This window comes from Rhinolophus sinicus, linkage group LG06 (assembly GCF_036562045.2).
Source record: "Rhinolophus sinicus isolate RSC01 linkage group LG06, ASM3656204v1, whole genome shotgun sequence".
Classification (NCBI taxonomy): domain Eukaryota; kingdom Metazoa; phylum Chordata; class Mammalia; order Chiroptera; family Rhinolophidae; genus Rhinolophus; species Rhinolophus sinicus.
In genome coordinates, this window is record NC_133756.1 from 75,804,182 (window position 1) to 75,821,069 (window position 16,888).

The 16,888-nt window shown below is 41.7% G+C and overlaps 1 protein-coding gene across 1 annotated transcript in view; it reads right to left on the minus strand.

Annotated features, from left to right (window-relative positions):
- The window catches only part of WRNIP1 (WRN helicase interacting protein 1), a 28,215-nt gene extending 11,536 nt beyond the window's left edge, over positions 1 to 16,679 (minus strand). Inside the window, exons 1-3 of the mRNA XM_019752371.2 lie at positions 15,639 to 16,679; positions 13,260 to 13,451; positions 11,757 to 12,010 (exon numbers count right to left, since the gene is read on the minus strand). Coding sequence (XP_019607930.2) covers positions 11,757 to 12,010; positions 13,260 to 13,451; positions 15,639 to 16,442 — 1,250 coding nt within the window. The 5' untranslated portion in view covers positions 16,443 to 16,679. The remainder of the gene's footprint in view (positions 1 to 11,756; positions 12,011 to 13,259; positions 13,452 to 15,638) is intronic.
- Positions 16,680 to 16,888: the final 209 nt, after the last annotated feature.

Below are 16,888 nucleotides of genomic sequence, written 5' to 3' on the forward strand. Positions count from 1 at the left end.
CTCAGGAACACACTCCAAGAACAAAACGAACATTTTACCAAAGAGATTGAAATTTTAAGAAAGAACGAAATAGAATTTCTGGAGATTAAGAACTCAGTAAAAGAAATGAAGAATGAAATAGCCAGCTTAGGTAATAGGGCTGACATAATAAAGAATCAGTGACATCGAAGATAGAAGTCTGGAAATGACACAGATCGAAGAAGAGAGAGACTTGAGACTTAAAAGAAATGAAAGAACTCTACAAGAACTTTCTGACTCCATCAGAAAGAGCAACATAAGAATAATGGGCATACCAGAAGGAGAAGAAAGAGAGAAGGGAACAGAGAGTATATTCAAACAAATAGTCAATGAGAACTTCCCAAACTTGTGGAAAGAACTGGATCCTCGAATCCAAGCAGCAAATAGAACACCTAATTACCTCAACCCCAAAAGGCCTTCTCGAAGGCACACACATTGTATTGAAGCTGTCAAAAATCAACGACAAAGAAAGAATCCTCAAGGCAGCCAGGGATAAGAAGACGGTAACTTACAAAGGAAAGCCCATTAGATTATCATCAGATTTTTCAGCAGAAACTCTACAAGCCAGGAGGGAGTGGAACCAAATATTCAAACTATTGAAAGAAAGAAATTATGAGCCAAGAATAATATTTCCAGCAAAGATATCCTTTAGATATGAAGGAGGAATAAAGACCTTTCCAGACATACAGAAGCTGAGGGAATTTTCTAACACATGACCTGCACTACAAGAAATACTGAAGGAGGCTGTCTATTCGACCAGCATAAATAGGGATAATTTGTGACAACAAAAATATAAAAGGGGGGAGAGTAAAGGCCTGAACCGGCATAAGGGAATGGAGAAAGTAAGCGTGCTGAAGAAAATGGATTACTCTAAATATGAAACGTTCTTTTACATAAAATTAATGGTAACCACTCAAAAAAAATCCAGAACTGAAATATATAACATAATAAAAGAAGAAAGAGAAGAAAAATCATAGAATATCACCACACTGAAATAACAGACAGCAACAAAACGGCAAAGAAACAGTGGAGACACCATCCTACCAGGAAACCAAAGATAGAATGATAGGAAATCCTCATATATCAATAATCACCCTAAATGTACATGGACTGAACTCACCAATAAAAAGGCACAGACTAGCAGATTGGATCAAAAAACTAAACCCAACCATATGTTGTCTCCAAGAGACGCATCTCAGCTATAAGGACAAATATAGACTCAAAGTGAAAGGGTGGAAATTGACACTCCAAGCAATTGGTATCCAGAGAACATCAGGTGTAACTATACTGATATGAGAGGAAACAGACTTCAGGATAAAAAAGGTAACAAGAGACAAAGATGGACATTTCATAATGGTAAAGGGGACTATACAACAAGAAGACATAACACTCATCAATATTTACGCCGCCAATCAGGGAGCACTGAAATATACCAAGCAACTGCTAACAGAACTAAAGGGAGAAATTGACCAAAACACAATTATACTAGGGGACCTAAATACATCATTGACAGCTATGACTAGATCATCCAAACAGAAAAAAAGTAGCAGCCCTAAATGACACAATAGATGAAATGGACATAATTGACATTTATAGAACACTTCATCCTAGAACATCAGACTATACACATTCTTTTCTAGTGTACATGGAACGTTCTCAAAGATAGACTATATATTGAAACGTAAAACTAGCCTCAGCAAATTTAACATTGAGGGCAGCCGGATGGCTCAGTTGGTTAGAGCGCATGCTTTTAACAACAAGGTTGCCGGTTTGACCCCCGCATGGGACGGTGGGCAGTGGCCCCCCACAACTAAAGTTGAACACGGCAACTGAACTTGGAGCTCAGCTGAGCCCTCCACAACTAAGACTGAAGGAGAACAACTTGATTTGGAACTGATGGTTCCTAGGAAAAACACACCGTTCCCCCAATAAAGTCCTGGAAATACACACTACTCCCATTCCCCAATAAATTATTTTTAAGTTGTTTTTTTAATTTAAGAAGATTGAAATCATATCAAGCATATTCTCTGATCACAAGGCTTTGAAATTGGATATCAACTGCGAAAAGAAAGCAGTAAAAACCACAATACATGGAGATTAAACAACATACTTTTAACGAATGACTGGGTAAAAGAAGAAATAAGATGAGAGATCAAAAGATACATAGAAACAAATGGCAATGAAAATACATCCTACCAAAATTTTTGGGATGCAACGAAAGCAGTTTTAAGAGGGAAATTTATATCACTACAGGCCTATCTCTAGAAAAAGAAAAATCCCAGATAAATAACCTCACGTTACACCTTAAAGAACTAGAAAAAGAAGAACAAATGAAACCCAAAGTCAGCAAAAAGAAGGAAATAATAAAAATCAGAGCAGAATTAAATGAAATAAAGAACAAAAAACAACAGACAAAATTAATGCAATGAAGAGTTAGTTCTTTGAAAAGATTAACAAAATTGACAAACCCTTGGCTAATTCACTAAGATAGAAAGAGAAAAGACACAAACAATTTCAGAAATGAAACAGGTTATCATGGATGTCACAGAAATATAAATGATCATCCAAGAATACTATGAAGGACTATATGCCACCAAATTCAATAACCTAGAAGAAATGGACAAGTTCTTAGAAACATATAACCACCCTAGGCTGAATCACGAAGCACTGGAAAATCTTAATAGACCAATCACCAGTAACCAAATTGAATCAGTCATCCAAAACCTTCCCAAAAGCAAAAGTCCGGGACCAGATGGCCTCACTAGTGAATTCTACCAACCATTCAAAGGAGATCTAATAACTGTCCTACTCAAACTCTTCCAAAAAACTGAAGAAGAGATAATACTCCCTAACTCATTTTATGAGGCCAACATTATCCTGATACCAAATCCTGGTAAGGATAACACAAAAAAAGAAAATTACAGACTGATGTCTCTGATGAATACAGATGCAACAATCCTAAACAAAATTCTAGCCAATTGAATGCAACAATGCATTAAAAAGATTATACATCATGACCAAATGGGGGTTCATCCAAGGAGTGCAAGGATGGCTCAACATATGCAAATCGATCAATGTGATATATCACATAAAATAAAGGACTAAAATCATATGATTATATCAACAGACTCAGAAAAACCACTTGACAAGACACATCTATTTATGATTAAAACACTTAATAAAATAGATATAGAAGGAAAATACCTTAACATAATAAAGGCCATATATGACAAAGCCTCAGTTAATATAATTAATGGTGAAAAACTGAAGCCCTTGGCTCTATGTTCAGGAACACGACAGGGCTGTCCCCTATCACCTCGGCTTTTCAACATAGTGTTGGAAGTCCTAGCCAGAGCAATCAGACAAGAGAAAGAAATAAAAGGCATCCAAATTGGGAATGAAGAAGTTAAATTGTCACTTTTTGCAGATGACATGATGCTATATATAGAAAACCCTAAAGACTCCACCAAAAAGCTATTAGAAACAATAAACACATACAGTCAAGTTGCCGGCTACAAAATCAATGTACAAAAGTCCATTGCATTCCTATATACTAACAATGAAATCTCAGAAAAAGAAATACAAAAAACAATTCCTTTTGCAATTGCAACAAAAATAATAAAATACATAGGAATAAACTTAACCAAGGATGTGAGAGACCTATATACTGAAAACTATAATACATTTTTTAAAGAAACTGAAGAAGACACAAAGAAGTGGAAAGGCATTCCGTGCTCATGGATTGGAAGAATCAACATAGTTAAAATGGCCATATTACCCAAAGCAATATACAGATTCAATGCAATCCCCATCAAAATCCCAATGGCTTTTTAAAAAGAAATAGAACAAAAAATCATCAGATTTGTTTGGAACCACAAAAGACCCCGAAGAGCCAAAGCAATCCTAAGAAAAAAGAACAATAATGGAGGTATCACACTTCCTGACTTTGGCTTGTACTGCAGGGCTACAATAATCAAAACAGCATGGTATTGGCAGAAAAACTGACACACAGACCAATGGAATAGAATTGAGAACCCAGAAATAAAACCACATAAATATGGACAGATGATTTTTGACAAAGAAGCCAAAAACATACAATGGAGGAAAGACAGCCTCTTCAATAAATGGTGCTGGAAGAATTGGATAGCCACGTGCAAAAGAATGAAACTGGACTGCTATTTGTCACCATGTACCAAAGTTAATTCAAAATGGATCAAAGACTTAAGCAGAAGACCTGACACAATAAACTGCATAGAAGAAAACATAGGTACTAAACTTATGGACTTTTGGTTCAAAGAGCATTTTATGAATTTGACTCTAAAGGCAATGGAAGTAAAAGCTGAAATAAACGAATGGGACTATATGAAACTTAAAAGCTTCTGCACAGCAAAAGAAACCATCAACAAAATAAAGATGCAACTAACTGAATGGGATAAGATTTCTGCAAACTATGCCTCCGATAAAGGGCTAATATCCAAAATATATGAGGAAATCATGTAACTCAACAACAAAAAAACAAACAATCCAATTAAAAAATGAGCGGAGGACCTGAAGAGACATTTCTCCAAAGAAGGCACACAAATGGTCAATAGACATGAAGAAAAATACTCAAGATCACTAATCAGAGAAATGCAAATAAAAACCACAATGAGATACCTTTTCATACCAGTCAGAATGGCTATCATCAACAAGACAAATAGTAACAAGTGTTGGAGAGGCTGTGGAGAAAAAGGAACCCTCATACACTGTTGGTGGAATGCAGACTGGTGCAGCTGCTATGGAAGGCAGTGTGGAGGTTCCTCAAAACATTACGAGTAGAATTACCGTATGACCCAGCAATTCCTCTCCTGGGTATCTACCAAAAAAAATCTGAAAACGTTTATCCATAAAGACATATGTGCTCCAGTGTTCACTGCAGCTTTATTTACGGTGGCCAAGACAGGGATACAACCAAAATGTCCTTCGACAGATGAATGGATAAGGAAGTTGTGGTATATATACACAATGGAATACTATTCGGCGGTAAGAAAAGATGAAATAGGACCATTTGTGACAACATGGATGGGTCTTGAGAGTATAATGTTAAGCAAAATAAGTCAGAAAAAGTTGAGAACCATATGATTTCACCGATATGTGGCATATGAAACAAAAACAACAAAAGAACAAGACAAACAAATGAAGAAACAAAAACTCATAGACATAGACAACAGTTTAATGGTTACCAGAGGGTAAAGGGGGGAGGGGGGTGGTAGATGAGGGTAAAGGGGGAAGGGGGGTGGTAGATGAGGGTAAAGTGGATCAAATATGTGGTGATGGAAAGAGAACTGACTCTGGGTGATGAACACACAATGTGATATATAGATGATGTATTATAGATTTGTTCATCTGAAATCTATGTAACTTTACTAATGATTGTCACCCCAATAAACTAAAAAAATAAAATAAAATAAAAAGCACTATTGCTGAATTATACCTAGGACTCTTCTGTAATACTTTACAAATTACTACAATGTGGCCCTTACACAAAGAAAGAAAGAAAGGTGAGAATGGTAATACTCACCAGAAGCATTTTAACTTGATACTAAGTATAAGCAAAGTAACTCTTTTAATTTTGCACCTAGACTCCTTCTAACAACAGGGGTAGCTTCATAGTCAAAAACATGCCTTCAGAAACTGGTTCCATTCTGTTCAAGCTGGGTGATCCTGGCACGTTACTTAACCTTTCGTGCCTCCATTTCCTCATCTAAAAGGGAGACAATAACCACTTCTTGAAGGAGTAACAGACATGTGAAAGGCTTAGCGCAGTGCCTGGACACTGAGCAATATAGTTTATCATTAGGAATGAGAATGATTTGAATCAGCCCGTTCAGTAGTATGCTCTCTAGAACTGCAAACAGCTGTTTCCATGATAACCAGAGTGCAAAGAAAACAAAACTTACTCCAAAAAGAGACTATACACTTCAGAGACGGTGCCCGTTTCTGTTTAATCCCAGGCAGACACACATCTTTTCTACTTACACTACACCGTTTACCTAGGAGGGGATCGTGGGATGAATCACCACCCTGAGACGTGTGTGTGCCCTGCACCTGCGTATGTGACCCCGTTAAGGATCCCCAGATGAGAGCACCCTACATTTAGTGTGGGCCCTAAATCCAATGACAAGTGTCCTTCTAGGAGACAGTAAAAGAGGATGGAGAGACACAGAGGAGAGGCCATGTGAAGATGGAGGCAGAGACCGGAGTGATCCTGCCCCAAGCCAAGGAACGCCAGGAGCCACCAGAACCCGAAAGGAAGGGCTCTCTCCTAGAGGAGCCTTTGCCGGGAGTGTGACCCTGACAACAGCGTCACACTTCGAGCCTGCAGAACTGTGAGAAAATACATTTCTGTGGTTTTAAGCCACACAGTTTGTGGTAATTTATCACAGCAGCCACAGGAAGCGAATACAAGTTCCCTGGACATTTGTTTCCAGTTGCCAGGCTTTTACATCATCATTTAATAATGTATGTTAATGTAACTTTTTAATGTCAAAACATTTTTAAGAAAACTTAGTAAAATGCACTTTAAATCCACAACTCACTCTGCCCAGTACCTTTTATTCTGGTGTTCCACTACCTTTCTTTTTTTTTTTTTTTTAATACTAGAAAAGATTATTTTTAAAGGTCACGCAGAATAGTTCCAACTTTTATTAAAAACAAAAGAACTGAGAAACAAACCTATAGCCATCTTGTTTCGGGTCATCTCTTTTGGGGGCCACCTTGTCTGGGCCCCCCTCTCAAGATGATCAGAGAAAAGCCCTAGTCTCCCAGCCAAGCTGCAGCACTTTTTACTTCATGACAGAAGCCATTCCAACTCTTTCATCCAACTCTTGGAACTCTGCCTAGTTGGACAGTAACAGTGCAAGTACGACTTCTCATTTCACTCTCTTCATGTCCACAAACTAATGACTATTATCTGGTCCACAAACAACTGACTCTTTAGGGGGGTGTTTTTGAATACATGCTGTCATCTGATCTGGAATCTACAATCCTTTAAGGCAGCAAGTACTGCAGGGTGATTAAACACTAGTTGACTTTCTCATTTTCAGCAGCACAAGCTCATCAGACCATAAACCATGGATTTTCTGGCCTCCAAAATTTACCCAATGCACAGATAACATGCTTCACTGTACCACGTAACCAAAATGCTTACACAGCAAAATACACAAAAACTGTTGATTATTCATACAAACCAAAGGAACCATGGGATAGATAACTCAACATAAATTACCACTTACCTCTATCTTTCTCTTCACAACCAAATCACAACTGAGTATAGGAGTCTAGAGTACTATTTTGTGGATGTCACACTAAAGCTAGAGGGCAGGAGGGTGGAGAGATACGTTTTTCTTTGGCCCTTCTTCTTTCCTACTGCCTAGAATTCAAATACAATAGCTAGATTTTCAGTAGCACCTTGGGGCGTGAGGCAAAACCCCTGTACTGAAGGTGGTAAAGCAGAAAGACAACAGCCCTGGCAATATTGTGAAGCTGGCCAGAAGCTGCATTTTTTAATGCCTGTGGACCTTCAGACTCTTACATGAGAAAGAACGTTCCACCTTGTTTATGGCACACTACTTGACTTTCTCCTGTTGTATGCAGCCAAACCTAACCCTATCGGGTGCAATAACATCTAGCACTCCCTCCTCACTGGAGCACTTCTCTGTGGGCACCCTCCAGGTTTCTTCCTACCTTCTGGATTTGTTTCCTTAGGCTCCTCTTCCTCTGCATCCAATAAATGCTGACAAGTCCTCCACTTACTACTACCCTTAGCTCCCGGCTTTCTCCAGCTCGCCTACGGGAGTTATTCACATGTATGGATTATACTATCTCTGCTATGCTGGTGGCCCCAATCCATCTCAAACCCTTCCACAGCTCTCCTGACTTCTAGATCTGGGACCTCTCCGTGTGAACCATCCAGAGGCCCCACAGACTGAATGGCACACCCACCCTGCTCCTCCTCCTGTCTTTCTTGCTCAAAAGTACAACTATGTGTCACCAGATCAGTCATCTTAGACACTCCTTACCTCTCCTCACACCTAGGCCTCCAGATCCCACTTTGCTATTTCTCAGTGCAGCTCTGGCCTTTGTTCAAGTCATCTGCACTTGTCTTTTGTATTTAGCTCCTGTTGCCACACAGCAGCCTATCCGTCTGTATCCTCGTGCCTGCTCCTTAAGAATGGAGAGGCTGCGAGACAGATCCTTTCAGGGACTTCGCTTCACCTTTGTGCTTACACCTTATGCCTCCCTGTTTGGCCCCAAAGGATGGCTGGTTAGTCAATGGCGGGTAGGATTCCCCACGCCAGACACAGCCATGTGGGTAACATCTGGAGAACTCGCGGGGTCGACAGACATGGGCACAGCCCCCACCTTCCCCCATCAAAGATGAGCCTCTGCCTCAGTGGCTGCATTCCTTCCCACAACCTGCAAGGGAAGAGATTCAATGATGTGCTCTCCATCTATTAATACGCATAAAGGTTTTGTCCCTTGGGGAAGTACATACATCCTGAGACTTATGGTTCAGCTGCCTGCAGGCAAGGGTGATTGGCTGGAATCAGTTTCCTATTATGATGTATAGGATTCACAGATCTTGAGATTGACAAGCTTTATCCTATCGTACCTAATAAAAGCTATACGTTGACCAGATTCGGGGCTCAGTCCTTTGAGGCTGGCGTCCCTTCGCCCCGCTTGCACTCTATTCTTGACTACTGTATTTCTTAACCCTGTGACACCCTCCTTGCTCCCCACAACTTTTGTTGTGTGGGATGCGACAAGCTCCCAACTGGTCTCCTAGCTGTGCAGGGCCCTGAGGGGAGAGGCAGCGGGGAGGGAAACAACTCACTCCAATCTATCCTCTCTGAGGCTGCACTAAAACGTAGATCTGAGCATGTCATTCTCTTGCCCAAGATCTATGGTTTCTCACAGCTCTCCACATGACTTTTCTCACCTCAGAACACAGGTCTTTTATAATCTGTCCCGGCCTCCTTCTCTGGTCTCACTGACCATCACCTTCCTCATATCCACTCTTCCATCCAACCACGGATGGATGGTGCTATACCACCTTGACTTTCACATGCTATATTCCCTTGCCAAAATGAGCTTTCCATTCATTTAAATTCTGCTCATCCTTCAAATTCAACACTGCATCCCATCTAGAAGGTGAGATATTTGATTTCACATCTTCTTGATGCCTCTTTCTTATACCCATGGGCAAAATTCAATCACAGCATGTCACTGGAAGCCAATTTACTCACCACCCGTTTATGAAACTCTAAGCTCCCTAAAGGCACAGGAATGGGCTTTTCAACACGCAGCCAGTGCCTAGCATATGCGGGGCCTTCAATTTATACTGAATAAACAAACAGGAGGAAAACAGAAGACGACACCTTTATCTCACACTAGTGAGAATGTATAATATACATGTGTATACTGCATAAGAATTCACTGTTCCTCAAGTCAAGAATGGTGTAAGCATCAGCTTGATTAGTCTCCAGATTCAGTACCTGCACAGCTCTGCTCATGTACAGCCTGGAAAAGTCTGGGATTTCTCTGTAAATGTTCCAGTTGTTATCTAGAGCACCAAATACAAATGCACATTCCAGCTTTCCAGAGCGAGGGTGCAACTATTTGGGGTTAAAAGTCTTTCCTTCCCACTAGATTGGTGCAACCAAATCTACGTCCACAAGAATGTAAATATAGTTGATACCAGTCAATAGGGATCTAAAAGTAAAAGTTTACCTAAAGCTGAAAGACAATACAATCCACTATTAATTATCCATGGCAATTGGGGTGGCCAGGTACTTCTGTTAGGAAATCACTAGTAATTTAAGAACTCTTTCTATGGCTTAGTACATCTCCCAACTTAACTCCTTGTCAGAATTGCTAATAAGCAGACCAAGTAATTAAGCTTAATAATCTTCAATTTCACTGTGCTTGCTGCTATAGTTCACTTGGGCAAAAGTATTAAAGAAAGTTTCTTGATTCCTGGGCAATCATCCCTTATATTGGACTATACCCAAAATAAATAAATAAATACATAAATAATAAATGACGAAGATTTCTCTCATATTGAAAGCTAGGATTTATTCATTCACAAACCATTTACTACGCGTGTATTACATGCGAGGCACTACGCTGGGTGCTAGGCATATGAACAAGAAGGACAAGTTCCTATCCTTGGAAAGTGGGAGATATAAAAAAGTAAACAAGAGAATGAAAAGAAGTCATAATTAGGATCGATTCTAAATTAGTGATAGTAGAAAAAGTAAACGACCTACTGGATATGGGAGATTTTCTTGGACTAAAATGCAATTTTAAGATTTAAGAATCTGGCCCTCACTTTTGTATCAGGCTCTCAGTTTCAGCAGTAAGAAAAACTTAATTCCCTCACTTGATCCTCTCAGATTTTCATGTGCGTGCAAGTGAGGTGGGAATCCTGTTAAAATGCAGAAATATTTTTTAAGATGACCTCCATGGTCAACTGTCCTTCTTGTTTCACTTAAATTATGGCATGGCAGTGATTGGGGAGAGGGAAAATAACAAGTGCCCCGCACACAAAGGGCTCCCAACCAAGTATGTACACCTGACTGATACCAGCAAGTTCCATAAACCTTCTCAGCCACAATTCTGATAGCTATCCCATCACAACTACACTCTAAAGTGATGTGACTTTATTCCACCTGGGGATCTCTGGCCATATTTCAGGTCTTTCATGAGGCGTAACATAATTTCTCCTACATCAGAGACATGAGCAAATGGGGAAGGACAGATACATAGGGAAAAACTGTTAAAACCTAAACCCTGAGCGTAAAACTACGTCTGTACTTTAATCCTCACAGAGAACTTGGCCTCAGGGCAGGCACTAGCAGCTGTGAGGGTCACGCGTGAAGAGGCATTAGCCTCTCATCAGACCAGATTATGTGTCGCTGTATTATTTGAGGTGACACATGAATCAATGACATATGAATAGTCTAATATAAATAAAGGAAAAACTCTGACCTGAGTGATCTAATTGATTATCCACAGTATACACCCTGTGAATCAGGGACCTCACGCAGCACTCATGATACAAAAATAGATTAGCAAAGGAAAGAGACAGCCCCTAATGTGCCATTTTCAGTTAAAATTCCTTTAGTTTCATGGAATTGAGTTTTACTTTTTGAGTATGCAAAAATCATTCTAAAAAGCTTTAAGGGATTTTATGGTAATATTTACATTAATTTTTACTTAATATTTTTAAAAGAAGAGTAAACTGTAGGAAAAAAGAAAATTGGAATCTGTGCATAAATCTCAAAAGCATTGTAAATTAAATCTATTCCATAAAAGAAAATATCAGTAAGGCTTCCTACAGTCTTCCAAGACTTTAAAAAAAAAGTGTGCTATGTAACGAAGCAAATCCCTAAGCACAAAAGCAGCAAACACCCAAAAACTAAAATAACTAAAATAATGGGCAAAGCAATGTTAAAGCTTGAAGAATGACAGATGCAGCCATTATAAGCTATAAAACACATCCTAAAAGAAAGGAAACATTTGCAGAAATACACTTGTTGGTATCACTCAGCACTTCCCTCCTCTTTTGTTTTCATTACTAGATCAACACTTCTTCTCTGCCTCTACACTCTTACTGCTGTCCAGCCCTTTCTGGCCCCCCACCAGGGGATTCTCAGCGAGATGTGTGCCCCCAGGACACTGCACAGTCAACTTACTCGGAACTGCTGTTGCTGCTGTGGCTCAGAGGGTCAGTGGGACGGCTGGAATCTAGGACGGAATCTAGGACGTGGATGCCCAGTGAGTTGATTGCTCGCATTAAAATAGTCACCATTGCCTCTACTGGAAGCTTCTCAAGAACAATAACCCTACAGCGGCTCAGAAGAGCGGCATTGACTTGGAAAGAAGGGTTTTCTGTGGTTGCCCCAATCAGAGTGATTGTCCCACATTCCACGTGAGGAAGGAAAGTGTCCTAATCATGGGAGGAAAACAGAAGAAATTGATTCCAGTCAATAACAACTTGCAGACTCCTACGTAAGTTGGCTATCCATTCCTTCCTTTTACTCATTTTAATTTCAGGAATAGCAGCTTTATAGTAATTGAATATAGACGCAACATTGGGAGAGCACAACGAATGCTTAAGCCTAAAACACATTTTCTGGAATGCCAATGTCTAAGCCTGGTCTCTCTCTTGCTGGTAGACTAATAGCTTAAAGTAGAATTCTGCTTTAGTTTCAACATAAACGGTTTCTTTACTTAGAAAAGTATCTTCTATCTTGAAGCCAATCTGACATAGTTTAAATATAGCAGCTATTTATTTACAGAAGTCTAATAAAACACAACATTCATATTTCCAAAATCCTCTTCCACTGCAAGTACTCAATCATATTGTTATTCTTCCTAGCAAACTTGGTAAATATCAGTGAATATGTAACCAGAGGATGCTGTCTTAAGGGGAAGAAATGCTAAGAGGAGTCAATGGTCTAATATGAAACCTACAGTGCTAACATTCAGTCAGAACTCTAATGGTCTATTTAGTCAGAGATTCAAATCAGAGGAAAATAGCTTAGTAGGGTTTTGTAAAATACTTCTATCTCTGACTAAAAACATATTACATAATATATATGTAATATATATAACAAATATTATCAACAGAAAAACTATACCTGAAAGCTTATGTTTATTTAGGAAGAATACAAAAGTGGCTTTGTTTACAAAAATAAATTGTCATTTTATTTCAGAAAGCCATTTAAAGAAGTAGTAATGATTAGATCTTGGAACATTTACCTTCATGAGAACCTAAAGTTAGAAAACAGACTCTTTAATCTTGAAAATAAAAAGTAACACTTTATAGGGGAGAAATTTAAAATTAAATTAGACTGTTCACTATGACTCCCAACTATTTAGATTAAAAATTTCTAAAAATTGTAAACTTTGACCCAAAGCTGCTTTTCTGGTATGTGTAGCTCAGAGATATACTAACAATTTCATTTATCAGATAGAGAAAGCATTTTCTTGTCATAAAAAACACTAAGAAAAAGTGGGGACATAGGATCAAAGGAGATGGGTTGGTAGTCTACGCTTCCTTGTAGACAGTTAATAATGATAACAGTCCCTAGCATTTATATAGTCCTGTGTACTCTTCAAAGTGATCTCACATACTTTATATTCTATTTAATTAATGTTCACAATGGCCAAAAGGTAGAAGAAAGTTAATATACCTGTTGAGATTTATTGAATCGATGAATCTCATCAATAAAAAGTATGGTTTTCCTTTTGAAAAAACTCTTTTCATTTTGAGCTTGTTTTATGACATCTCGTACATCATTTGTCTTGGCATTTGTTGCAGACAATGTCACAAATCTTATACTATGTTTCTTGCTGTTGTTGGCTATGATGTGAGCCAAGGTGGTCTAGAAAAGATGACACACAGAGTTTGGAAAGCTGATCAGACACAGACAGAAAAGCACCCATGGGTACTAACACAAGCAGCATGAGCACAATTTACCAAGCAACTTAAACTCTGAAGAACATTTAGCAGCACAAATGGAATCTGAAATACCACAGTACATTTTACATTTTCAAAAATTAAAAGAAGTTATAGATAAAACAGGAAAGTAGCTAAACCTTAGGTTAATCCTGACCTTTTCTCCTTTGTACCTAACCCGTTTGATGCCTTTTTGGGGACTCGAACATCTTTGGAATCCCAGTAAAGAACAGCTGTTCTGATTTAGCAGAGCCTGGGTGACAGCTGTGGTCTCTTCCAGCCAAGAAAGCATTACTGCTGAAGGACTGAGTGTAGAACTGAAGTGCAGAACCACAGACTCCATCATTCCATAATTGGAAGCTCATCAGTGCAACTTAGAAAAGGAGAGTGAGCCTATGAAATGAAAAACCAATGACAACCACCTAGCATTTAAGATGACTGCAGGCCACTTCTGAATGTTTACTTTGGTAGCAGGTGAAACGCCAGCACTTCATCCTGTCAGTACTTAACAGGAAACAATGGAGATCCAAGGAAAGCGCTGCTCAGTGCCTGGCACTTAATGGTAGCCTACAAATCTGATATGCTCTTATTAGCATCATTATTATCATTAGCAGTAGAGTAGTAAGGATGGGAATAAAGAAAAAGGAAAGACTGTTTCATGAGAGGGTCAAATTTGCTCCTGAATGAATGGAAACGTGGCACTTCATTTTCTAAAAGTTGTATAGCACCATTAGATATTGTGGCTGCTTCTTTAGCAAATCCCAGCCTACTGGCTCCCATGCCACATATACTTAGGTTTATGACTGATCACCAATGACTACACTGAGCAGCCCAGCTCACTAAATCTTTTGCCCAGCATCTTCTGTGAGTTCACTCTACCGGTCTCCCTGGGGATCTTTTTCTTGTCAGTGGGACTATAAGAGCTGACCAGCCATTCTCCTGAGCTTATGCAGAGTTCACAATTAATGAGAATGCTACTGCTCAGTCCCCTAAATGAGGTGACAACTAAGACCATCACCATAGTAAAATGTTATTTGGGTTAGACCTGATTCATACCTGACCAAAGGGGAAGTATGAATGCAAACAAGAAGGCACAAAATGAACAAGATGCCTTCCAGGAACTGGAATAAACGGAGGAGTGATTAAGTTGTGGGCAATGAAGCTGGAAAAGAAAACTAGAGAAAAACCATGAAAGCCCTTGTGTACTAAGGAGTCAGAAACTGAAAGCTATGAGAGTCCCTTTACACTCTGATTCTGAATGTTGCCTTTCATTCACTGTGCTCATTCTTCTCCCTCTTCCTATGGATTAAAACAACAACATATATTTAACCTTCTCAGTCTACTCTGTTTTTTTCAGTCTTAACCCTCCAGTGTTGAAATTTCAAGTGTTCCTCCAATAACGTTTTCTAGACCCCAATATACCAACTGCCCTCCTCTGGATTTCTGGTAATTCCTAACAAGGTACATAGAACGACACTAAAGTGCACCGATGTTTCTTCTCAAAAGTACATGGCATTACCAGGACAGTTATGGAAACGCTAGATGAAAATGACTTGAGTTCTCATACTGGTCTTGTTAAATAAATACAGTCTCAAGAATAAATAAAAGTCAGTCTGTTAAAATAAATCAACAGCTATAAAGAGGAGAAAGAAGCGCAATAGAAATTAAAACAAATATTTGATTCTTTCTCAAAACTGAATCCGTATTCCTACAGATGTAATATACAAATGTTCCTCTTCAATTTGCAGCATGCTGTTTCCTTGACAACTGGGTCATTAATGTGGCATTGGAACACAAAGGTAGATCAAATCTAAAAGTCCACACGTTCTTGTAAACCTATGAATTCAAACATTCTCATTTAGAAAACGACCACAAAACATGTCTTATGAATCTGGTGGCTGTGCCTTTTTCACATCCAGCACAACCCCACCTGTGGACCAGGCACTGTTCCGGCTCTGAAGGTAGCTGAGGCCCTGCACTCTTAGGCCTCAATATCCAGAGACGCGCGGATTCTTCCGGGGCGGCTTCTGACACGGCTCTGTTTGACTGTTAGATCCACGCCCCGACCCATAGAGATCAATACTCGGAACCTTTCGGCCAAGGCTACACTCACCTTGCCGCAGCCCGGCGGCCCCCACAAGATGAGCGAGGGGATTTCGTTTGTCTCCAGGAGGGGCCGGAGCAGGGTCTCCTGCCCCACCGCTCTGCTCTGACCGATGTAGTCCTGCAGCGTGTCGGGACGCATCTTGTCGGCCAATGGCTTGCCCTCCAGCATCTGCCGGATCTCTTCGGCTGCCAGAGCCGGGGCGTGAGGGCGGCCCCCGCTGCTGGCCCCAAAGGCGGCGGCGGCGGCCTCCCAGTGGCCCGTGTCGTCCTCGCCGTCAGCATCGGCGTCGCCGTCGCCATCGCCCACCGCCTCCTCCTCCTCCTGCGCCTCCCCCTCGTCCCAGCTCCGCGGAGACGCGTTACCCGCCGCTGCGGCCGCTGCGGCCGGCCTCTTCCCCGACCCCTTCCTCCCGGGGCTGCTGGAGCGGGCCACTGGGAAGTCGGGGATGAGGCGGGCGCCACTGGGAGTGGGCGGCGCGTCGTAGCTTTCCCGGCTCTCGGTCTCCCCACCGTCGTCACCGTCCTCACCCTCGCCCTCGCTGCTCTCGGCCGCCGTCGGGGTGGCCGGCTGCTTCAGCGCCGAACTCTCCGAGGGCCGCCGCCTCTTTGCGCTGGGCGGCGAGAGCCCCTTGGCTCGCTCTCCCTGGCGGTGCGGGCCGGCGGGCTCCGCGTGCCCCGCGGGGTTGAGCAGCAGACAGCGGTCCAGATGCGAGTTGATGTGCGCGGCGGGCATCATCTGCTGGCACACGGGGCACTGCACCTGGTGCAGCTGCGACAGGAAGGGGTCGTCTTCCGGCCCACTCACCTCCATAGCGGCCGCAGCCCTCGCCGGGGCGCGGCGCGGTCGCAGCACCCCTGGGCACACCGAGGGCTCGCGATGCCCGCCGCTAGGCCCCACGTCGCGAGACCCTGGTTCGGGGAGGCGACAGGACGCGAGCGGGCCGGGGGAGGGCGCCGCTCATGCCTCACGCCCGGAGGTTCCCGCGTCCACCGGCCTTCGGCAGGCCGCCACTGGCATCTCGCGCAGCGCGTCGGGAAGACTAGTGCGTATGCGATTTCCCCAGTCGCGCTCGGAACGCATCCCGCCGCCTGTCGGGAAGTGTAGTCCGCCGCCGTTTGCTCCCCGCTCGCGCGTCCACTTCCGGCTAACCCCGTAGCCACCTTTGTGAGTGGCCGATGAGGCCGCGGGTTGCGCGTGCGCAGGTTTGCGCGGTCGCGAAAACGGCGCCTGTTCGCGCCCTGAGATGCCTGTGACGC